Source organism: Rhinolophus ferrumequinum, chromosome 2 (genome assembly GCF_004115265.2).
Source record: "Rhinolophus ferrumequinum isolate MPI-CBG mRhiFer1 chromosome 2, mRhiFer1_v1.p, whole genome shotgun sequence".
Classification (NCBI taxonomy): Eukaryota; Metazoa; Chordata; class Mammalia; order Chiroptera; family Rhinolophidae; genus Rhinolophus; species Rhinolophus ferrumequinum.
The window spans coordinates 105,608,970-105,633,986 of NC_046285.1; the positions used below are offsets into that span (position 1 = coordinate 105,608,970).

Consider the following 25,017-nt stretch of genomic DNA (forward strand, 5'->3'; position numbering starts at 1 on the left):
CCTGATGACATGGGCCGCATACACTCTGGGTGCAGAGTGTTGGCCACAAGTTGGCTCATAATCTTTGTCTACCTGCTTATAAAAGGCATGGTGGGGTCAGGGGGCAGAGCAAAACCAGAAAGCAGTTATATCAGTTACCAATGCATTTGAGGTAGAAAGGAGAGACATTATGACACATGCCACAGCTTTGGTGGCATTCAATTTGGACTTTGAAGGTATTCTACGAAGTGAAATAAGCCGGATACAAAAGGACAAATACCGTGTTTCTCTGAAAATAAGACCCAACTGGAAAATAAGCCCTAGCATGATTTTAATGCATCTTTTGGAGCAAAAATTAATATAGGATCTGGTCTTAATTGCAAAAATTAATATAAGGCCCGGTCTTATTTTGGGGGAAATATGGTAGTGTATGATTCCACTTACGTGAGTTCTCTAGAGCACTCATATTCATTGTGACAAAGTAGGGTGGCAGGTGCCAGTGTCTGGGAGGGGGAGAATGGAGTTAGTATTAAATGGGAACACAGAGTCCATTGAGGAAGAGGGCAACTTCTATGCCTTGTACCTGGATTCTACAAGCCCTATTGTCTGCCCTCAAGCAAGACTCGGAACAAGCTGGGGGGACTCTGCATGGGTGAGCTGTCTTTCGCTTCTCCCTCCTGACAAGTTGTGAGCATCCTTTAATCCAAAGACTCTGGTTCACAGGAATCCTGACGAAGCCCGACCTGGTGGACAAAGGCACTGAAGACAAGGTGGTGGACGTGGTGCGAAACCTGGTCTGCAACCTGAAAAAGGGTTACATGATTGTCAAGTGCCGGGGCCAGCAGGACATCCAGAACCAGATGAGTCTCACCGAGGCTCTGGACAGAGAGAAGATCTTCTTCGAGGACCATCCACATTTCAGGTACGCCCGGCTCTGTTTCCCCAAGGTCAAGTCCAAACTAAATACCTTTGTTCTCCCAGGGACATCTGTGCTTTCCGAAAGCAGATATCGGGGTACTGATATTGTGTGAGTGTGATTGTTCTTTGACAATGACCATAGACTTTGCCTGGAAGAATAAGAGGAATTCACAAGTATGGCAAAAAAATAAATTAAAAAAAAATCAAATTAAGGAGGGGACTTGCTACGATAATTTGAGTAGTATGGTGCTAGAACCAGAATAAAAAACATAAATACAACAGAATGGGGAAAAAGTAGAAAACCCAGAAATGACCTAGAGACGTATTTAATATGTGATAAATGTGGCATTTAAAATCCATAGGCTCTATCAGTTTGATTATCAATTAGTGGCATTTGAGAAAATTGTTTAATATTTGGGGGGGGAAAGTTAAATTGTGCCTTTACTTAACACGTTACACCAAAATAAATATCATTTGAGGTTTAAAATTAAAACCAAGCAAGAAGCCATAAGCATTCCAGAAGAAAATATAGATGGAGAGTTTATAACCCTAAGGTAAAGATCTTTCTGACCTCAATGTGAAAGGTGAAACTTTTTAAAAAGGAAAAGACAGATAAATTTGTTAGATTTAAAATAACGAGAAGATGTGGCATTGGCAGGAAAGGAGGAGCCGGCACAACCTCTGCATGGCACCTGGTACACGGCCAGCGGGTCTTAGAAAGGTGCCTCCCTGTGGTTCAGAGTTTCAGTTCTGGGAATTCCACGCAGGAAAGTAATCAGAGATGTGCGCACTAATGTCTGCCAAAGGATGTTCGGCACAGATTTGTTTGAAATGGTGAAACACTGGAACAATCTAAGTGCTGAAAACCAGGGGGTTTATAACCAGAGTAAATGCTCACGGTGTTTGCAGCCATCAGAGTGCTGTGCCGATAAGATGCCACTAAAAAGCTGCTTATGAGATGTTAAGTGAGGCGCCTTGTGTGCCCATGGGTCTGTAAGTGGAGCCCCACGGACACTGTTGATACTATTGCAGTCAGTTCTCCCAGAGGCTGTGGAGACGTCGTATTCAGAATTGACAGGGGTGTAAACAGATACTTGCATACACCACTGTGCACAGCAGCATTATTCACTGAAGCCGAGAGGTGACACAACCCCCGTGTCCACTGATGGAGGAACAGGTGAATATAAGGGGGTCTAGCCATCCGATGGAATATCAGCCTTAGAAAGGAAGGACGTGTGACACATGTTACAACATGGATGAACCTGGGGGACATTATGCTCGTAGTGAAATAAGTGGGCCACAAAAAGACAATACTGTGTGATTGCATCTCTGTGAGGTCCCGAGAGTGGTCAGAGTCATAGAGACAGAGTGTAGAATGGTGGGTGCCGGGGGCTGGGTGGAAGGAAGGGCGAAAGGGAGCTACGGTGTGTGGAGATAGAGTTTCAGTTTGGGAAGATGGAAAGTTCTGGAGATGATGGTGGAGATGTTTGCACAACAGTGTGAATGTGTTTAACGCCCCTGAGCTTAGATTGTTCAAATGGTAAATTTTATGTGATGTGTATTTTACCACAGTTAGACAAATGGACAGGTGGAAACTGAAACTTAGGTGTGCATGTACTCTCACAAATAGGCAGGTCAACTCATGCTTCGCTGTCTTTTATCCTAAAAAGTCCTTTAAAATAAAGTCCTGTCATAACTCATCCTGTGGACACAGATTTTGTTTTGAGTGCGAAGAAGCCTTGGCTTCCTGCCTGCCAGCAGCCATGGTTTCAATTCTTGTCTCGGGGGAGGATGTGTCCCCCAGTTCAGTGTTCATCCGAACACCGATGTAAATATGTGTCGATAGACTTTTATGAAGCCTTATACCGATTTGCATTATGTCTACTTATATAGGTTTACACAGAAGGGTGTGTGTGCATGGTAAAAATGTATCTATAGATGACTATATGTATTTTTCTAAAGACTAAGTCAGATGTCATGAGATGCATTTAATATATCAGCTGAAAGGGCCCATTCCGCAGTTTTGAGTCATCTGAAGTTACTAAAATGCAGCCATAATTAATTCTATGCGATCCACTTCTGAACGTTGGTGGGGTGCCATCTGCAGGACATGCCACCCAATTGGAAATGACTGGATTTGCCTGAACTTCCCCAGCAGCACAAAGCTGACTGGCATTTTGTAGCTACACCAGATGGACGTGTGCGCTATCTTCTCTTGCAGGGTTCTCCTGGAGGAGGAAAAGGCCACGATCCCCTGCCTGGCAAACAGACTGACCACCGAGCTCATCGCGCACATCTGCGTAAGCACACCCAGAACGGTCCATCCTCTGGGTAGAATCCCACAAACACTGAGCTGAACCGCCGTGGCACACACACAGACCTCCGGGGGGTCTCGTGAAGATGCAGGCTCAGATTCAGTGTGGCTTGGAATTCTGCATGTCTAGAAAGGGCCCAGGTGGTGTGCATGATGCTTGTCAGGGGACCACCTGTCGAGTGGTCGAGTGGGATGCTGAGATGCTATCCATGTGGCCCAACTAAAAATTAAAATCGTATGAGCACCGTCCTAAGCCTTCTTTTCTCATTGCCAACCACTCTCATCATGTCTTGGTAATACATGTCATTTCTTAAATTTCTCCGTGGTCCTTTTCTAATCTGTCTGGACAGTCTCTGCTTTTTCACATTTTCAATCCTTTTAAGAGGATTTTGTAATCCTTTTGAATATGTCTTTGTACGTATTTCTGCTGTGTCTTGTGCCTGATGAGTTCAGCGACAGAAGCTTGGTACTTGGGTCTGGCTGGCCGTCACCCACAGTGACTTGGGTTGGAGGTTTGACTGTGAGGCTGTCTTTCTTGGAACTTGATCTGTGGGTCTTTCTGGAAGGCTGGGTTCACACTGCACTTCTCCAGGGAGGAGCAATGTATGCTTCTGCCAGATGCCTAGAAGGGCCTCCCGCTTCTCAGCTTGTGGTTTGGGGGCCACCTCAGTGAGTGTGAATTTGGGCATCAAACCTGTCTGAGGACGAGCTTGTGGTTACAGATTCCCCATGGAGATTTTCTGCTCATCTCCGCTCGGCACCAGAGTTCAGGCATTGCGTATCGTCCTCAGGAATGGGCTGGCGGGCAGGGCTGTGCCTACTCACCATTAGAATGAGAGCCTAGCTGTGGGGTTCCCAGCTTTCTGCAGAAAGAAGGTGCTTGCCCGTTAGATTCCCCACGTGGGACAAGTCCACTGGGGATTGATCCTTTGCCCTGGCACCAAGTCAGGCTCTGAAACTAGAGTTCCCGTTTTCTTTCCTACATATGCCCTTGGGGCCAAATCCAGCTTCACTCTATTTTCATCGCACATCCCTGGGCACCCACTATCCCCTGGCTTTGGCTTCTGGGTATCTCTTTTGTACTGGACAGCCCCCTGATACATTGAAACGGGTGCTTGTGATAGTTTAGCCAGTGTTTCTAGATGTGTGCCGCCATGGTACGGTAAGCCAGCACATGCAGTCAACATTATTGTTAGAGCCAGAAGTGGACAACTTTTCATCTCTGAACAACATAAATGTTGTTGAATCTCAAATTATCCCAATGGCCACTTCAGAACCCACTAGACACATGGCTCTTTCTGACCTCCCTGCAGAGTTTATGTAAAACAATCACAGGGGCTGTTCCTGGCATTGCTTTTACCGGGCCCAGGAACCGGACAGAGTGGTCACCTCAGCGTGGCTCTGAGGCTGTTTACACAGGAGCAGGAAAGTGGGAGGGCCTGGGTGGAAAACAGTGCCCTTCTCCCTCCGGAAAACCTTTCTAGAGGAAGCCAGGAAATCCAATGTACTGCACAGCTGTCCTGCCCCTTGCAGAAGGAAGTTCAGGACCTCCTTTTTACTCCCAGTTCATATTTGTGTATTTCAATCATTTTCTCTCTATTTTCCTCAGAAATCTCTGCCCCGGTTAGAAGCTCAAATAAAGGAGGCTCAACAGCAAATAACAGAAGAGTTACGTAACTGTGGCACAGACATACCAGAAGGCGAAAGCGAGAAACTGTTCTTTCTGATAGATGTGAGTATGGCCTTTGCATCAAGTTGAAGAATCACGCGCTGACTGTATGCAAGGGGCTATGTGCCTTATGCACTTCTTTCTTCTTCTGCCCACCAGACAAGAGCCAGTGGTGAGGGATGGGGGCCGAGAGGGGTGGGGTGTGGAAGGTGGAGTCAGTGTGCTGAATGGCCACGTTGCTCACGGACTCTTCATCATGTGACTCACTCAAGATCCCAAAGGCATTAAGGGGAGAGTGGGGTGGTCTGGTGCCCAAGCCTCCTCTTTCCCATTATCCCAGTGGCCCATCGGCAACAAAGAAGGCCTCGCCCATTCTCAGCCCACACATGACCTCCAAACCACCTTGATGCTTCTTTTTGTAATATCACCGCTTATACTTGTGTTTTCTTCTTGACAGAAAATTAATGGATTTAATCAGGACATCCGTGCTTTAATAGAAGGGGAAGAACCTGTGAAGGAGAACGAAACTCGGCTGTTTACCAAAATCCGACAAGAGTTCTACAAATGGAGTACTGTGATTGAAAATAATTTTCAGAAAGGTGAGTCCAAGGCACCACCGTAAACCTGGTAGATTGGGTTGAAACGAAGGATTGGGGAGGCAGATAATACAGTCTGTGAGGAGGATGGAAGTAAGAAGTTAGTGACACAAGGCACATTTGCTCTGTACCATGTCATTGAACCCGGCCCAGCGAGCATCTATTTCAAATGACACTGAAAGAAGCTTCCAGAAGAATCAGCAGTCTTTCCATAGTGAGCAGGTTGACATGTTGTGTGTAGTCCTATTTGTGTCACCACTGAAATAACCCAGATCGATCTTGGTTAAATGGCTGGGTCCTTGAAGCCTGACCTGTATCTTAATGGATTTTATAGTCGCAGCAATGAAAAGAAAACAGTGTGCTAGGTGCCACGCTTGTATCATCAAATCCTTAAGAATATGAGAAAAGTAGAAAATATGGTCTGAAATTTATTTTTTAAGCCTAAAGGAAATTATATATTGACCAATGATAAGGCCGTAGCAGCTGAGGGAAATTTGAAGTAATTTTGCTTGACCTCTCTATGCCTTCAAGGAAGACAACGATTCTCTTGTATGGTGCTCAGCCAGCATACTATAGCATAAGTGCTTAATGGCACGCAGCCTGTGAGAAAAGAGCTCTTTTTTTTTTAATGCTAAATTCCTCCCAGCAAGTTATCGGTTACAAATCCCTGGATACCCACAAGCAAGAGGATGAATTTGGACCCCCTAACTCACCCCTATACATAAATTAACTCAAAATGGATCAAAACCCAAAATGTACGTCTGTTAGAACATAGGTTTAAATCTTTGTGGCCGTAGATAAGGCAATGGTTTTTTAGACAGGACACCTAAAGCACAAGCAGCAAAGGAACAAATAGATAAATTGGACTTCATCAAAATTAAAAACGTTCGTATGTCAAAGGACACTATCAAGAAAGTAGAAAGACATCCCACAGAATGGGAGAAAATATTTGCAAATCATAGGTCTAATAAGGATCGATATCCAGAATATAGGAAAAACTCTTACAACTCAACAACAAAAAGGCAAATAATTCAATTTAACAATGAACACAAGATTAGAATGAACATTCCTCCAAAAATAAGCCATGCAAGTGGCCAGAGAGCATCACTAGCATGAGAGAAGCACAAGTCCAATCCGCAAGATCTCATCTCACACTTACTGGGAGAGATACCATCGAAAAGACAGATGGTAAAAAGTGTTGACAAGAATGTGGAGGAATTAAAATATAAAACCCTCGTACACTGCTGGAGGAACTGTAAAATGGGAGATTCCGGCAGTTCCTTAAAAAGTTAAACACAGTTACCACGTGACCTCGCAATTCCACTGGCAGGTATGTACCCCAGAGAACGAAAACATAAGTTCATGTAAAATTTTGTATATGAATGTTCTCGGCAGAATTATTCACAATAGCCAAAAAGCGCACACAACCCAAATGTCCACCAACTGATGAATGGATAAAGAATGTGGTTGATCCATAGGTATTAGTTTACTAGGGCTGCCATAGCAAAGTACCACAGACAGGGTGTCTTTTGCAACAACAGGAATGCCTTTGCTTACAATTCTGGAAGCTAGAAATCCAAGATCAAGGTGTCAGCAGGTTTGGTTTCTTATGAGGACTCTCCTTGACTTGCAAACGGCCATCTTCCCGTCTTCTCTGTGTCCCCACGTGGTCGTTCTTCTGTGTGTGTTCTGAGGTCCTCTTCTTATAATGACACCGGTCAGATTGGAGTAAGGCCCACACTAATGGACTTCATTTCAACTTAATCACCTCTGTAAAGGCCCTACCTCCAAATAACACATTCTGAGGTACTAGGGGTTAGGACTTGAACGTGTGAATTTTGGAGAGACACAATTCAGCCTGTAACACCATAAATGGAATATTATTCAGCTGTAGAAAGGCGTTAAGTACTGACACATACCACCACATGGATGAAGCTTGAAGACATGCTAAGTGAAAAATGAGACAGAAAGCCATGTGTTGTATGATCCCATTTATATGAAATGTCCAGAGCAGGCAAATCCACAGAGACAGGAAGTAGATGTTTCCAGGGCTGAGGCGGGAGGCATTGGGGAGTGACCACTCTAGGGTACAGGGTTCCTTGGAGCAATGGAAATGTTTGAGGATTAGATAGTGGTGATGATTGCACAACTTTGTGAATATGCTATTATAAAATCACTGAACTGTACACTCTAATACGGTGAATTTTACAGTACACATATCTCAATTTAAAAAGATTCCCATAAAAAAATACCTCCTAACCAAAAGAGGGTACCCAGACCACTATCCCTGGTTAGTTCTTCAGAAAGAGGAACCAGACCCCTTCTGAATGATGCCCTGCCCCCCCAATGAGGGTGTTTGTCAGCAGTGTAGTGTGTTGAGAGTAAAAAGAATTCCAAAAGTATAAAGCAAAACCTAAGTGGTCTTTATATAATAAACAGTGATCCCATACCACATTGACAGGAACTTATGTGCCCCTTTACTCTGTTGTCCTATTTGATCTGTACACACTTCCTGCTTATGCTACAGCACACGAATCAGCGACATGTAGCTAATTCTGGGAGGTGTCCGTGGTCAATCCTACTTTTTAAAGGGCCTGCACATCATAATATTCTATTCTGATACAATTTCTTTGGTCAAAATCAAGCTGGATTTACAAAATTTCATACTCAAGTACCTTTTTAAGGGTATGTCCGCATTCACTGCTTCCTGGCACCATACCCAGGCTCTGTACCTGCCATCTCGAGATGACCGAAGAAAAGTGTCTTGAGATTTGTTTCTTAATTCTAATCCCTGAGTATGTTTTGATTTGAAAACCAGATTTGATGTTTTCCCTTGCTACTCTGTGCTTTCAGAAAGTCGAGAATGGTCTTGTGTTTAGAAAAAGCTGCAAGGTTGTTTTCGTAAAATAACGCAGAGCTCTTGCCTCCGTAGGTCACGAAGCTATATGTAGGCAGATCTGGAAATTTGAAAATCAGTATCGTGGCAGAGAGCTGCCAGGATTTGTGAACTATAAGACATTTGAGAACATCATAAAAGAGCAAATCAAAATGTTGGAGGAGCCCGCTCTGGATATGCTGGTCACAGTAACTGGTGAGTTCATGGTGTTTCATTTTATTTCTTGGGCAGGGAAAGGGGTGAACTAAAGCCAGCACTTAACTTCAGAGCTCTCCTCCTGGGGTTTTCCAACACCGACAGCCCAACCAGTTCTCTGATTTTCCAGATATCAGCTGGGAGTGCAATAATTCAACTCAGTTCTGACCCCAACTACCCAGAGTTGGCACCAACCCCCACAGCTTAAGGCTCAGTCCCAACAAGACTATTACACTTTGGGTGGCAGTCACAAGTCCCATACCCCTTGTCCTTCTGTCCAGCCATCGCTAAACAGAGTTTCCGCAACTCCCTTCTTCAGGGTTGGTAATTTGCTAGAACAGCTCACAGAACTCAGGAACACACTTCATTTACCTTTATTGGTTTATTATAAAGAATTGACTTACCTTTACCAGTTTATTATAAAGATCTTGTAAAGGATGCAAATGAAAGAGATACACAGGGCAAGCTCTGGGGGGTGGGAGGTGGTCCCACCTGCAGATCCCATGGAGTTGGGGACCACCACCCTCTTGGTACATGTTTGTGTTCACCGACCTGGAAGCTCTCTGAACCCTGTCATTTAGGGGTTTTATGGAGGTGTAATCAGTTATCAAGGAGGCACAATCAATTATTAACTCAGTCTCCAGCCCTTTTCCTCGCCCCCTCCCTGGAGGATTGCGGGAGGATGGGCTGAAAGTTCCAGGCTTCTGTCAAGGCTTGTTCTTTCTGACAACCAGCCCTCATCCTGAAGCTACCCAGGGCCACAGGAGTTCCCTCATTAGAATAAGAGATGGTCCTGATTATCACTCAGGAAATTGTAAGGGACCTAGTTGCTGTGTGCCAGGAACAAGGGACAAAGACCAAATATGTAATTATGATACCACACCTCCACTCTGCTCCACTGCTAGGATTACTTCAATCTCAGAATACTCTGTTTATTTGAATTCTCTGAGAAGTAAGGTTGACAACTAAATAACTACATTACGGCAGTGTTGGGTGCAGTCTGCAGGTGGCATAACCTTTGTCGTGTGTAGGTAGGAAGCTGTCAGCAGCCCGCGGAGGAAAAATGCAACATTTCACAGTACTGACCTCCCTCTCCTTCACCATCTGCCCCTTGGTTTCTGGGGCGTTATCCAATCTCGTCTCTCTTGCTCTCCCTGGCTGCCACCAGTCTCACTTCGGCTCCAACTGTCTCATTTTAGCAATGAGTAATAATCATTCCTGGATCCATGAACCAGTGGAAATGGGGGAACCATGAGAGCTCATTAAGAGATGTGTTTCTACAAAAATTTTAGATTTCTATATATACCAAAATGTGTCATTGTGTTGTGTGGCTCAATTGTGCACTCTTAATCCACTCCTGAAGAAAATGTGTAGTAGTTATAGCCTTACAGTCATAGAAATAATTAAAACATATATAGATGAATAGATATATGTATATATGTATATGTAAACTTGTTTCAGAAAGATAAGATATGGGGTTTATAGAAGATTTTCAAGCATAAAGATACTGTACGTCATATTAGGATAAAATTCTGTAAGTCAAATAAAAAGATGTCATGTAAATTTTCTGATGTAAATAAGAACTTGTTCATGTATTTCTTCCCTTTTTTTTTCCTTAATTTTATAGGGGAATATTGGGGAACAGTGTGTTTCTCCAGGGCCCATCAGCTCCAAGTCGTTGTCCTTCAGTCTAGCTGTGGAGGGCGCAGCTCAGCTCCAAGTCCAGTCACCATCCTCAATGTTAGTTGCAGGGGGCGCAGCCCACCATCCCATGTGGGAATTGAACCGGCAACCTTGTTGTTGAGAGCTCGCGCTCTAACCAACTGAGTCATCCGGCCGACCCTCATGTATTTCCTTTCAAATAGATAATGTGCACGTTTAGACTCCATTGATATATTTAAAAGAGTGATGTGATGTTTTCCTATAAAATATTGATATATTTATAACTTACTAGAAATTACATTCTTTGCAACTATTTATATTTAGGATGAAAACTTTAAATGTCAAATAAATATGCCAGGGGACATTTAGATTTTAAAATTCTTCTAGGGAGTTCTTGGGCACAAAAGCATACATTCCTTCTTTAGTGAAAAGAGGAGAGGAAGCGAGGGAGGATACTTCTTTTCCTTGTCATTTTATCCTCTTATTTTTTGCAGTTTATAAAGACGATCAATGATTCTACCAGTACTGGACTTTTTTGTTTTTCTTTCATCAGATATAGTCCGGCTTGCCTTCACCGATGTTTCCCAGAAAAATTACCAGGAATTTCTCAACCTTCACAGAACCTCCAAGGTAAAACTGACCATATATTACTTAAGAAACAAATAAATAAATAATCCTGACACTAGAAAATAGATTTCTTGGATTAAGACCATTGCAACTTTATTGTATTTAGAGAAGCAAACAATGAAGCTTATTAGTGAATCTTCCTAATAATATTATCAGGGAAGACTGGTTAAAAGGGGTGGGGGGAGCGGGGGGAGAGAGAGAGAAGGAAGAGGGAGGCAGGCCTCTGGAGGCTCATCTTACAAGAGCACTCATCCCGTTCTGAGGGCTCCGCCCCCTGTGACCTAGACCGCCCAAAGGCCCCACATCCACATGCTATCACCCTGGGGTTAGACTTTCCATACATGAATTTTAAGGAGAACACAAACAGTCACTCCCTAGCACCCAGCACAGATGGGAAGGCCTGCTCTGCCAGGCACAAGCTGGTGGTCTTGGGGCGGGCCCAAGCCACGGCCTGGGCCTCCAGCTCCTCACCCACAAAACACAGCTAAGAATGGCTCCCTCAGAAGGTTGTAATGGACATAGAAGAAAATGTCGAGGACACACCTGCAGCGTGCATCTCGCTCCCTGAAGCTCAGTGAGGTCCAGGGCTGGGAGTGGAACGGGGTACAGGTGTTTTCTGTGTGACAGACCTCCCCCTGGCTTTCTGGTAGCCAGTTTCTCTAAATCCCAGGAACATAAGGATAGACAATTGACTAACTTAAATTCAGCCCCCATCCTATCCCTGTGAGCTCTCTGAGGGATGTACACTCCTCATCAGGTGGACAAACCTATAAGGGGGAACAGAAAGAAGCGGAGTCCTCAGGCCTTCAAACAGAGCCCTATGGTTCCCAGGCTCTGGGGATTTGGGCTCTTGTCACACGTGAGACTCAGCTTCCCCGGGAGAGCCCTACCCACTACTGGGGATGGGAACCCCGTCTTAGATAAGTCAAGGTGCAGGCGCAGAAGGTTGCTCCAAAGCAGTGTGCTACTTTTGTGCAAGTTAGAGAACCTGCTATTGTGGGCTTTGCGTGTGATTCTCTTCCTGTGACCCAGCAATTCACTTCTTGAGGAGAACCTTGTGTGTCTCTTGTGCGATAGTCAAAAATTGAAGACATTAAACTGGAACAAGAAAAAGAAGCTGAGAAGCTCATCCGGCTTCACTTCCAAATGGAGCAGATTGTCTACTGCCAAGACAAAGTGTATCGGAGTTCATTACAGAAGATCAGAGAGAAGGAAGCAGAAGAAGATAAGAAGAAGAATAAGCCAAGTGGGCCATTCCTTCAGCAAAATTCTCTGAATGACACCATAGCTGAAATCTTTCAACATCTGATGGCCTACCGCGAGGTGAGTCCACGCAAGTCTCAAAGATGTGGTTTCCACGTCGCTTCCTTTCCTTAATGCCTCTGTCTTTAGTCTTAGCATCGTGCGGTGACCATCAGGCAGCTAGCTCCATCTTTCAGCCATTGAGCTTCCGCAGAAGCCACTCAGCCTTAGGCTGACGAGAAGGGGTTGTGGCGTACAGCCACTCTTCTCTGGTCTTGACTGGCTCTGTGGCCTTGGCCAAGTGCCTCAAGCTCTCTGAGCCTCGGCATCCTTCTTTGTAAAATGGTCTGTCCTCAGGTGTCTGGTGGCTATTCAGCGGGATGAGTGGGAGACCCCTAAGCACGGCAGTAACGTGCAATGGCGGCTCGCCACATAGAAGCCACTCATCAAGACGCGCGCTTTCATGGCTACTCTATCTATCAGGTAGTGTGAGGGGTGATCTAACTCATCCTGGGATGGCTGCAAAACTCAGTTGAGCACACCTCAGTCAGAGCCGCTGGGATACGTAAAAATCTGGACAGGTAAAGCAAAGAGTAACCAGGTCCCTCCTTCTCTTCACTATTCGAGTGCTTAAGGCCGTGCTTGTCATACTTGACAAGACTCCCGGGGTCTTGTTGACAAGCAGCGGTGGACTGCAGGGCTGCGTTTGGGCCCAGATTCTGCATTTCTGCTGGGCTCTGAAGGGGATGCCCTGCAGCTGGACAGAGAAACAACTCACTCTGAGCAACACCAAGGGTCGAACTCCATTTCCCGCCAACACCGGGACATGCACACAAGTGAGTGAAGCTGGTGAAGGGTAAGACAGGACACCTGTGCATCTCGGCTGCTCGTGCAGCTGAGCTCACCACCCATCTGCTCACCTGCCTCATGGAACCTGACAGTAGGTAATGCATGCACGGGCACAAAAATCCAAAAAGGAGACAGTGGAAAGTGGGTCTCCCGCCCGCCCCGTCCTGAGCCATGCAGTCCCCTCCCCAGAAGCCCTTCCCCAGGTGTTGCTGGATATCCTCTGAAGAAAAGCTATATATTACACATTTTACACCAAGGTTAGCGAAGTACACATACTGGTCCCCACCTTGCTTCCCTTACTGGACCTGGGAGGTTGTTCCACTCCAGCTCACGTGGAGCCCCCCTTTTTTCTTTTTCGTAGTGGCTGAGTATCCCGTTTTATGGGTGCAGCAGATTGAGCCCGTTCCCTGTTAACAGACATAGTTTGTTTCCAGTCTTTTGCTAACACAGGGATGTTTAAGTGAATAGCTTGGTTCATATCATATATCTGGAGGGCAAATTGCTACAAGTGAGATTCCTGGTGTATTAGTCAGGGTTGTGCCAGAGAAGCAGAACCAATAGGATATATGCAGTATGATCAAAAACTACAGTGAATGTTTAAATTAAAAAATTTTATTACAGTAAAAGGCACATTGCCATAAACCCCCGTCAAAACCCCCTCGCTTCAAATGCACGTATCCCATCGTTCTTGCCACTTTCTGAAGCAGCTCTGGAAGTCCCCTTTCATGAGTGTTTCTACTTCATCCTCCATCTTGACAACGCTCCGTATCACACATCCCTTCTGGTACAGCAATTTCTGTCAAATAAAAACATTACGGTGTGTCCTCATCTACCTTATTCACCGGATCTGGCACCACACGACTGCTGGCGCTTCCCCACACTCAAAATGACCATTGAATCGATTCAGGACATGGAGGCAGCCACAGCAGCGCAACTAAAGACACAAAAGAAGACTTCCGGAACTGCTTCACAAAGTGGCAAGAACAATGGGATAAGTGTTCGCAGCGAGGGGGACTACCTTGAGATGCGTTAATGGCAGTGTGTCTTTTACTGTAATAATTTTTGTTTTTACATTTAAACATTCACCGTATTTTTTTAATCACATCTCATGTATATAAGGAAATTTATTTCAAGGAACTGGCTAATGGATTGTGGGGGCTGGCTGGTGAAGTGCAAAATCTGTAGGAAGGCCCTGAGGGGAGGCAAGCTGGAGGTTCTCGGGCAGGAGCTGAAGCTGCTGTCTGCAGGCAGGATTTCTTTCCATTTCACTCTTAAGGTCTTCAACTGATTGGATGTGGCCCACCCATACTAAGTAAAGGTTTTACTTAGTCATCTGGTTGAATATGTTCCTCACATCTATAGATTACCTCACAGTAACACCTCAAGTAATGTTTGAATAACTGGGTACGATCCCCTGGCCATGTTGACACATGAAAGTGACCGTCACACGTAAGGTCAGGATAGGGCTTGTTTTATATCAATGTTTAAAATTATATTGTATTACCCACAGGAGGCCTATTTCTTCCCCATTTAGTCTACCCTAAAGCTGTTTTTTTTAACAGTCTGATAGGTGAGAAATGGTATCAGACCATGGTATACCTTTGTAATTTTAATTTGCGTTTTATCTTATTGCCATGAGATGGACATCTTTTCATAGTGTAAGAGTTATTTCTATTTCCTGTTGAGGAAACGGCATCCAGTCGGAGCTCTTTCTACAGCAAGCTGTTCACTTGTAGAGATTTGTGATGCAACTGCTCCGAAGTTTGTCATTTGCCTTGTGGCTCTGTGTATGGTGGTTTTAGACCATGCTGAAATGTTCTAGATTGGTGGGTTGGATTTCAGAGTCGTTTCTTTGGGGGCTTCTGCGCTTTTTTTGTCCTACTGGATAAAGGACGTTGTCTTGTTGAGATTTATAAACAAAGGCTGCAGTATTTTCTTCAAGTAACTTATTATTTCAATTGTTATATTTAAACCTTTGGTCCCTTCAGAATTATTTGATGTCAAGCATGAGGCTTGCTCTGGGGGGCCAACAGCTGTCCCCATACCCTCATGGAAGAATCCTTGTCCCCACTGGTGTACAGTATGCCCCTTTCACATATTTTCTGCCCCGGTGTATGTCAGCCTTTTTCTAGATCCTGAATTCTGTGCTACGGGTTTGCTGTTCTAATGATCAGTGTCAACGTGATTGCATTAGTAGATCTTTATACTGTGTTTAAATATCTGGTGCACTTAGCACTCTCCTAACCTCTCCCCACCCACTTCTTTTCTTTTTTTTTTATATTGTGGTAAAATATACATCTCATAAAATTGACCATTTTAACCACTTTCAAGAGGACAGTTCAGCGGCATTAAGCACCTTCATATTGGTGTACCGGCTTCGCCTCCAAAACATTTTCATCTTCTCAAACTGAAACCCTGCTCCTGGTAACCACTGCCTCCCCACTCTTCCCTCTCCCTCGGCTCGACTTCCTGCCTCTGTCACTTTGCCTGCTCTGTAGCTCATACGAGCGGCTTCATATAACATTTGTCCTTTTGAGTCTGGCTTATTTCACTTTACATAAAGTCTCAGGGTTCATCCTTGTTGCAGCACGGGTCACAATTTCCTTCCTTTCTAAAGTGGAATAACCGTCTGTGGTATGTATGGACCACATTTTGCTTACCCACTCCTCCCTCCACGGACGTTGAGTTGGTCTTACCTTGGGCTGCTATGAACAGGAGCGTACGACCATCTGTGTTCCCACCTCGTTGTATGCAGACATTCTCTGCCTGTTTCTATTTGTTCCAGCTTCAATGTAAATTTTAGAATTAGCTTATCCAGTTCCTTCTGAAAACAGAGAAATGTACGTATTCTTACTAGAATTACATTCACTTTATAGGTCTCCAGAGGGACAGTCGACATCTTTACGACAGTAAATCTTCTAGCCCAAGACCATCCTGGGTCTTCCTATTTCTAAGATCTCCTTCTGGGGCCCTCAGAACTTTTTTAAAGTTCCCTTCATGTAGATTGTGCTTATTTCTACATTTAATTTCTACATATTTTCTCATCTTTGTCCCTATTGTCGGTGAGTCTTTTTTCCCATTGTAACTTCTGTTTGTTGTTGGTTGCTGTGCTCTCTGTGTACTATGTATTTTATACCCTGTATTCATACTGATTCCCTTATTGTCTGTAGAAGTTCCAGAGTTTTCCCCGGGGACACTCATCCGTCTGCAGACAGTGGTAGCTTTCCGCTTCTCTCCCCTTTCCTTCAGACTTCCTTTTCTCTCTCTCTTTTTTAAGGAGGGTGCAGCTCACTGTGGCCCGTGCGGGGAACGAACCAGCAACCTTGGTGTTATTAGCACCACGCTCTAAGCAACTGAGCTAACAGGCCACCCCCAGACTTCCTTTTCTTGCCTCGTCTGGTCCCTTTCGTGAAACTTAAAACAATAGTGAAGCTAATAGGCAGCCTGGTCTTGTCTCAGACTTGAGCGAGAATGCCGCTTGTCCCCATTCAGCATGATCCTCACTGGCTCAAATCAAGTTTTTGGCGGAGCTGTGTTCCTCCTTGAGGCTCTCAGGGTGAGTCTGTCCCCTGCCTTGTCCATTCTCGAGGTGTGTTCCCTGGCCCTTGGCCCCTCCTCCATCTTCACAGCCTGCCATTGCATCTCTCCCACCTTCTGGAGTCACAGCTCCCTCTGACTTTCCTGTCAGCCTCCCTCCTGTGCATGGGGTCCACCAGGTAATCCAGGATAGTCTCCCGATCTTAATGTCAGCTAATCAGCAGTCTCCTGCAACGTCAACTGCCCTTTGCAGTGACAGGTCACATGTTCGCACACCCCAGGATTCGTATGCACGGACACGTGTGGTGCCATCATTGTCTCAAGCACATGCATCATTAAATGAGTTGGTTTTCCCTGGGTCAGCGATTTGCACAAAGTCCCCGTGGGCACTGAGGAGAGGGCCAGAACTGGTGTTTGCCACTCACACATTTCTTCTCAGCGACCAAAGAGAGTGTTTCATGAAAACACGGCCCCTCTGTGAGTCTCTTGTGTGGCATCACCATGGTGCCCCCAGTGCACCCTGGTGGGAGGGGAGGGGCTTCTGCCACTGGCTTTACTCAGATCCCTCGCAGGAGAGGAGTTTCCTCTCCTTATCTGACACACGCTGTCCCTGCGCACTCGTCCTCTGTCCCCTCCTTGCGTGTGGCTCTGCCTGACTGCCACTGCTTTTGCTACACACGGGTCAGAGGTGACACGTCACCTGTCTCCTACCACCACCAGGACTGTTGGTGTTTTGGATGATCTTCAGGGGAACAAGAAAATGATTCCTGCAGCCATGTTCAGACCAGAAGTCTCAAAGTGTATTTTGGGTGCCTGATTTTGTCACTGCAGATAGGAGCCGTCCCTTTCAGCTCGTGTCCGTTCTCCAACGTCAGACTCCAGGGTTGGCAGCCCCCAGCGCCCCTCTTGAATGCCTCCCATCAGCCTGTCCCTTCTCTCCTTTCCCCGTTTTCACCACCTCCCTGGCTCACCTTCCTGCTAGGACACGGCATATGTACCATCTCCATCTCACTGGCCCTCTTGACTAACATTCACTGAGCTCTATTCCATGCCTAGCATCTTCCTAAACGTTTACCTTTTAGCTCATTTAATATTTTTAACCATCCATTGAGTCCGTGTTTTATAGAGAAGGAAACTGAGGCACAGAGAGGTCACAGAACCCGGTAGGTGCGAGTGCCTGTCAGCTTGTGAGAGATCACTGTCTTCGGAAAGAGAAACTTTTCACCCGCAGGCGGGGCTGGGGAGGGAGACGGAAGGGTTGAAACTACCGGTCGACCTTTGTGAAACTCCACAGGGACCACCCATCCGTGGTCTTTGACAGCCCAGCCTCTGTTCCGCTAAAATCATTTTAGTGTTGATTTTTTAAAAAGTCCTAAAATCTTTTTGGCGGAATTGTAAAGAATTTGCACTATAAGTAAGTTGTAAATAGTTTTTGTACTCTGCCGTCCATTTCCCTTTTCGGCACATGTTACCCTCTTCCATCAGAAGGACGCATCCGAAGGCCAGGACAGCTTTGGCGCCCAGCTGGCCCGTGACCCCCCGCAGGGCGCTGTCTGCACTGTGTGCATGTGCGTCGTCCCTCGCTGCCCTTAGCACAGAGGGCGCTGAGGGATGTGAAACCCAGGGGGGCACCTTGCACCTGCCGGGTCCAGGTGCTTCCTGGTGCTCGCGTGCGGACGTGGAGTCTCCTCATTACAGTGTCCCCTCAATCCTTCTGTGAACTGTCCCTTCCAGGAGGCCACCAACCGCCTGTCCAGCCACATTCCTCTGATTGTCCAGTTCTTCATTCTCCGGTCGTACGGCCAGCAGCTACAGAAGGCCATGCTCCAGCTGCTGCAGGACAAGGACCAGTACAGCTGGCTCCTGAAGGAACGCAGTGACACCAGCGACAAGAGGAAGTTCCTGAAGGAGCGGCACGCGCGGCTGACGCAAGCTCGGCACCGGCTAGCCAAATTCCCCGGTTAAGTCGGGCTCTGTCTGGCCCGTGCCTGCATGGCACGTGCAGGGAGTGAGGGCCCGGCACCTCCCCCACAACTGTGCATGCGTTAGTTCCCCATTTCACAGAGGGGTTGGCGGTCGCCATGCTGGTCTCTTATGGGCGATGGACCCTGTGTGAAGCTGTGGTGAGCACTTGGGTTTCAAGCATTGAGACTCCAGGCCCATCCTTGTGAAGGATGTGGGTTAGGTGGGATGGATGATGCCATCTTCCCGGTTAGGAAAAACGACGACCCCCTCACATAGTTACTGCTCCCCAAACTCCCTCCTGCCTTTATCGTAGACCCACGCTCATGAGCGTTGTAGGGAGCTGTTTCCTGGTTTTTCTCGACAACCTTTCACGCACCCAATGTTGTAGGATCATTAGTGGCCATGCCGTAGAAATCACACCTCACTGATTTGTAATAAACTCTTTGGTAACAGACTTCTCTCTGACACCTTTTTTATTTTGGGAAGAAGCCTGAAAATGACAGCAGGCAGGAACTGGGGGAGCAGACGTGGCCCGTCACGGCCAGGCCAGGTATGAAGGAGTGAGTTGGGTACAAGATCGGGGTCTGCTTATTTACAAGCAGTTGAGAGGAAGTGGGGGATAAAATGAAACAGCGTGAATCAAACGGCGTTAGTGTGTCCTGTGCACCATTAAGAGTCCAACCTGTTGAATTCCTGGGTACCTGCATGGACTTGAGGATAAAAGGCCAAGTCAGGAGAGGTCATTCGCCCAGAGGCAGAGCTCCAGCTTGGGGCGGGGGGGCGGGTCAGTACTAAGAAGCAGAGATGGTGGCATATTAACCATGAATTGCCCTGGAAGAGCACGGCACTGTCATGACTTCCTGATCTAGCCAAGTGTGGGGACACTCACAGACACTCGGCCACGGCCACCTCAGGGTGGGACACTGAACAACAGGCTGTGGCTGGAGGCAGAGGGGGCAGGGGGTTCCAAAAGGACCTGTACCATGTCCTTTGAAGTGAGAGTTGATGTGTCACAAGCCTAGAGGAGAGATGGCCAGGGAACAAGCGAAAATGACATGTGAGTCAGCCATGCCACAGAGGAGGACTTGTGAGCGGCTGCTGTCCAGGGCGACCCACTCTGCACAGCCAGCATGAGCAGCAGGGGCACGGAACACCGGGATGTCCAGAAAGGGGCTGCTTCAAGCGGTGTGTGCCTGGGCAGTGGGGCGCTTCCGGCCAAGCCGGACAACCGCTTGTCGGGGTGGGAGAGGACTGGCTACACTGCCTCCTCCATCCAGGCCCACTCCAGATCCCTTCTGACGGGGACTCTATGATGCTCAGTGTTTTGGGACAGTTTGAGAATTTATTTGCAAGAGGGAATGAACGCCAGGAGAACAATGAGCCTTCAACAAATTCAAATCAAGACCCACTGTGGGGGAGCAGCACGTTTGTGCCTCTCCCAGGTGCCAGTATGACTCCTATTTAAAGGGCACAGTATACGAACACCCACAGACTTGTGAGAACAAGGGGGGGCGGGCAGTGCCTGCACCCCCAGACGGGTACCAAGCACGTGTCCCTTTAGACTAAGCCCGTTTCTCACCAGGTTCTGGGGAGCTGGCGCCCCCTGGTGGCTGGCCTGAGCAACGTCTCCAGTACCAGGCGTCCTTAACAGCGACAAGATTCTGGCGGGACCAGAAAAGTCAGAGGAGGCAGTGTTCTTTGCCGTTACAATTTTCCTGGTATTCTCAGAGAGGGTGGAGGAAGAAAGATGATAAAGTGCACCAGATCAAGAATTTACCCAGGGAGGGGCCTGCCGGTGGCTCAGGCGGTTGGAGCTCCATGCTCCTAAGGCCGAAAGCTACCGGTTCGATTCCCACATGGGCCAGTGGGCTCTCAACCACAAGGTTGCCAGTTCGATTCCTCAAGTCTCTCAAGGGATGGTGGGCTCCGCCCCCTGCAACTAAGATTGAACACGGCACCTTGAGCTGAGCTGCCACTGAGCTCCCGGATGGCTCAGTTAGTTGGAGCGCATCCTCTTCTCCACAAGCTTGCCAGTTCGACTCCCACAAGGAATGGTGGGCTGCGCCGCCTGCAACTAACAACGGCAACTGGACCTGGAGCTGAGCTGCGCCCTCCACAACTAAGACTGAAAGGACAACAATTTGACATGGAAAAAAGTCCTGGAAGTACACACTGTTCCTCAATAAAGTCCTGTTCCCCTTCCCCAATAAAATCTTTAAAAAAAAAAATTTACCCAGGGGGTAAATCTGCTGGGGACTCTCCAGGTCTGTCCCCACGCACCAGACCACCCATCCATGGGGAAGATCCAGGGGGAAGAAGCATGCGCTCCTTCCAGGTGTCAGGACTCAGGGATACACAGCGCTGAAGTCCACGTTGGGAGCTGCCTGCAGAGCGCAGCGGGGCTCAGGCAAGGGGTTGAACTGCCCCTGCTGTACCCCACATCCCCATGAGAGGCAGCACCAGGATCACAACCTGTGTCCCCAGATTCTGCTGCCTGACCAAAAACATCTGCCTTGAAGGTCCATCAACCCGTACAGAAAATGCTAGAATACCAATGATGTCCACTCATGGACCCTCACTCCAGGTAAGTCTGGCGCTCGGTGGACCCATAGGATGGAGCTGAGTTTGGAACAGAGCAGGGTGAGGGGCCGGAGAGAACTGAATTGACGGAAAGCCTCCATGTGGGGACAGAGCCAGGAGTGCCGTTTCCAGGCTCTCGGCCTCACATAGAAAGGAGCTGGCTCGGGTAGTAAATGGCCATCAACTGTGATTGGATGGCCATCAGCTGTGGCTAGTTGGCCGTCAGCTGTAACCAGTGAGCCATTGGCCACTAATATAACTGCTGTGGCTACGCTAGCAGAACATGGGGGCTAGCAAGAAGATAGTGGCTGAGCCTGCAAGCGCGGATTGCAGTTAGCACGGCGGAGTGCGGGTTGCAGATTGCAGAGAAGTGGACGGTGGGCTGCGGATCTTGTGGCTCCTGCTGCCTGTGTCTCCAACCCAGCTGCCAGCGAGACTATAGTAGTATGACTCCCTTATCTATGGCTCCGTGGGTGTTCCTTTTTGGCCTCACTATGTCCTGCGTTCTTGTGTGTGGAGCGGGACCAGAGGCCCCGCATGACACCCTGCATGACACTCCGTTTTTCTAGAACCTGGGGTCTGGCATGCTGCGGGTGCTTAATAAACGCTAAGGGAGGGAGTGGGGTGTGGGAGATGCTGGGTGCGTGTTCAAATGATTTTCTGGATTCCTGACTATCCTCTAGAAGCTACAGAGCATATGCCTTTATCACTAACTATCCTTTCGAGCAAAACAAAGACAAAAGCACCCAGCCTGGGGAAGGTGGACCAGTCCCCCAAGGGGTGTGTTTGTCTGGTAGGAAAGGACTCCATCCCCAGCAGCAAATCCTGCACCAGGCGGCGGAAGAGCAGCAAAGGGGCACCCGCGCTGGCTTTCCCTTTGTCCGGTCCCCCCTTTGCTTTCCTCCTGGGGAAACGATCCCAGTGGTTTGGTGGGTTTTCAGGCGGTGACAAGATCAGTCTCCTTCATCACAGCAAAGTGATGGTTCACTCACCACTATTTAGGAGGCTAATTCATTTAGAATGATGTAGCTGGTACACTGGTGAATTTCTTAAATGTTACTTTAGAAGTAGCCTAAGTTCCAGCACTTTTCGTAAAATGCTGCGTGCACTGGGGCAGGGCGTTCTGGCATTCACGTGACCCATCACCTCGTTCAAAGCAGCACGTGGCTGTTGGAGTCGTCACCAACCAGGGACTGTGGACCTTCACAAAGCCAGGCCCTGGGGGTACGCCTTGGTCTGGGGGGCAAAGGTTCCAAAATTGGAGCAGGATGAGGGGAACTAAGCACAGAACAGGGAGAAAGAGCTGGGAACAGGCCAGATCCAGTCTAAGGTGGGACTGTCCCCGCAACAACTCAGCAAGAGGCAAGTCAAGGTGGGGGACGCTCCCACCGGCCCGGCTGCCAGAACCCACAGAATAATCAGCACAAGCCATGTACTTTTATTAACATTCGTGGGTTCACTTTACTATTATTAATAGTATTGTGGCTCCTTTTGTATTAAGCGAATTAACTTTTTCGAAAGGTTTAAATACAAACATATCAGTTATTTCCCTAGTCTCAGCATTCTGGCTAGATCTCAGCCTCAACCTAAAACAAAACCATTCACAAGGTGAGTCCAAAATGAAAACTGTAACGGAAGATTGTCAACTGCCCGGGTGGATGTTTTTAGATGTGTACTCAATCATCATTTGTGAATTCGCTCACTTGCTAAGATCTACTCATAACCCCCAAATCAATACTAGCAGCGTTTTGATAACCAAGGGAATGGCGGAAAATTTGAGTCCCCCTACCATTCTCAGATGAGGTGGAACAGGCCTCCAAAGACTCAGTGAATATTTGGAAAAAATGTATAATTTATTTGTACAATATTTCACAATCGAATTTTACACTTTTAAAAAAGATACAAAACAAGACAAAGGGGGGAGGGGCATCACATAAATAAAAAGAAGCGCTAAGGAAGGAACATTCTCACCGTGACAGGCTTTTTAAAATCTGGCTTGAGGAGCAGGAACCTCAGTGCTGTGTGTCTGGAAGGCCCCTGGGGACGCTGCTGTCACTGAGGCACGTGCAGGGGAGCACCCTGTGAGCGGGGCTGTGCGACCTCCATTGCAAAGTTGGTCCCAGCAGTAGAATCATCGTTTCACTCTTGGAAACCAGTATGCGTGAGGGGAGGCAGTGCTCAGAGCACAGCATTTCCACATCCCCACTTGGCAATTCAAGTGTGGCCCTTCCCCCAGGGGAAACATAAGGGGCCCCAGGGAGTCCAAAATACACCTTTCTCTTCTTAGTCGCAAGCACAGGTGCTGTTCTTCAGCAAACTCATTGACAGAACATGAAATTAGGAGCCAGTCACTTTGTAAAAGCAGCTCAAGCTGGCCACCACTCATTCTTGGCAAGGACAGTGGTTTCAGGAACCAAGTGTGAGAAGTAGAGGCGTCACAGCCAAGGTTTCATGAGCACTGAGGTAGTAACGTGTGGAAACTTGACATGGAAACAGTGTATTTTCAATCACACATCCCTGATTTCCCCAGGTGACCTCAATTTTCTGTGATTAGCGGACCTGAAGAGGGTCAGCATGGCACCCCACTCGGCCCTCCTGTGAGGACCACAGGGGAGTACTCCTCCCCAAGGAGGAGGTTAGGGGTAAGGCAGACCCCGGGCGGAGCCCCACCGACACGCCGTGGCCACCCACCCCAGCGACGCTCAGGGGTGAGCACGTCTGGCTCCGTCTACACTCTCACCCCCGCAAGAAGAAAAAAGAAGGTGTCTGATGCCCTTCCAAGTGACTGTCAAGTCATCACCCATGAAGGGCTGGTCCCTTTATTTCCAGCCACCATCCGGGGCTGCTAAGAAGGCACTAAAAAATGACCAGTGAAAATTCTTGTAGGGAGACAAGCCCGGGGGTGGCCCCAGAGGGTGGCGCTTGCTGGTCCCAGCCGGCTTCCTCTCTTTCTATCTCAAGCTGTCCAGCAGCTAAGAGGTCACCAGCCCCGTGCATCCAAAACCAGGCCCCAGACAGGCTCAGAAGGAAAATCCCAAAGGGCGGGTGCATCCCTCCGTCCTGCAGTGGCCTAGGCGCCCACACCCAGTCCGGCCGGTCACCCCTTTTGGACAAGAGGCCAGGGAGCACAGGCCCGGGAGGAGCCCCTGTGGCCTGCACAGAACCGTGGAGAGTGCCAAAGACAGACAAGTTCACTATTTAATAAAAATGAGAGGACCTTTGAATCATTTCTAAAGATACATTATGCACAGGGAATTAAAAATCAGCCCCTTCGTTTCCTTGTGGAACGGCACCAATCACAAGGCGGTGTGGATTAGCTGTTTGCCTATTCAAAAAGGAAAAAGAAATGCTGTTATTTTCTCAAGACAAACAACGGTAGAAAAATCATTTTCCCCCCTAGAATGACATGAGACACTTATACACCGAATAAGCAAGCTTAATAGGACAAAGGGGTTTTCCCCCTGTGGCGTGAGGTTCGAGGAGCGCAGCTGGCAATGCTCGGCCTGGAGGGAGTAGGGAGTGTGGGGTGTGTGAGGAAGCAAACTGCTTAGCACAGCTGGGACACAGGCCTTGAGCCACTGACAGACAAGTGTTTAACCGTCCTGGATGTCTACCTGTAGTCCTGCACCCAGCCTTTCACTCCAAGCTCTGGCCCCGTACAGCGTCTCCCTCACACGCTGGACATACAGTCCACCCCCTGGCTTGGCTCACCACCCTTGAGCTGTCTGGAACACCGTCCCCTTCCCGGTCCACCCCAGCCCCGCAGCTTCTCTCCACCATGCAGCTCCCAACAGGGCAGCTCAGTTGTCTATTTCCAGCCCTCAGCCCTCTGCCAGACGCGGCTGGCCAGCTGCTGTGGTCACTTAAAGGTATCAGGTCCCATGGTTTCATTTGGGGGCCAAGTCAGGCAATGCCCTCTGGCCTGGAGCCCCCACCCCAGACTGGAGACTTGAGAGGAGACTCAATAGAACTGTTTCTTTCACCAGCT

The 25,017-nt window shown here is 47.7% G+C and overlaps 2 protein-coding genes across 4 annotated transcripts in view; one reads left to right on the forward strand and one right to left on the reverse strand.

Moving 5' to 3' along the window:
- MX1 (MX dynamin like GTPase 1) overlaps positions 1 to 18,903 on the forward strand; it is a 31,977-nt gene extending 13,074 nt beyond the window's left edge. Inside the window, exons 8-15 of the mRNA XM_033134275.1 lie at positions 703 to 901; positions 3,119 to 3,197; positions 4,821 to 4,943; positions 5,338 to 5,479; positions 8,409 to 8,567; positions 10,783 to 10,859; positions 11,934 to 12,179; positions 18,219 to 18,903. Coding sequence (XP_032990166.1) covers positions 703 to 901; positions 3,119 to 3,197; positions 4,821 to 4,943; positions 5,338 to 5,479; positions 8,409 to 8,567; positions 10,783 to 10,859; positions 11,934 to 12,179; positions 18,219 to 18,449 — 1,256 coding nt within the window. The 3' untranslated portion in view covers positions 18,450 to 18,903. The remainder of the gene's footprint in view (positions 1 to 702; positions 902 to 3,118; positions 3,198 to 4,820; positions 4,944 to 5,337; positions 5,480 to 8,408; positions 8,568 to 10,782; positions 10,860 to 11,933; positions 12,180 to 18,218) is intronic.
- A 3,994-nt stretch (positions 18,904 to 22,897) lies between these two features.
- The window catches only part of TMPRSS2 (transmembrane serine protease 2), a 33,853-nt gene continuing 31,733 nt past the window's right edge, over positions 22,898 to 25,017 (reverse strand). For all 3 annotated transcript variants that reach the window (XM_033088813.1, XM_033088803.1, XM_033088817.1), the window contains exon 14: positions 22,898 to 24,354. In XM_033088813.1, the coding sequence (XP_032944704.1) occupies positions 24,343 to 24,354 (12 nt within the window). In that variant the 3' untranslated portion in view covers positions 22,898 to 24,342. The remainder of the gene's footprint in view (positions 24,355 to 25,017) is intronic.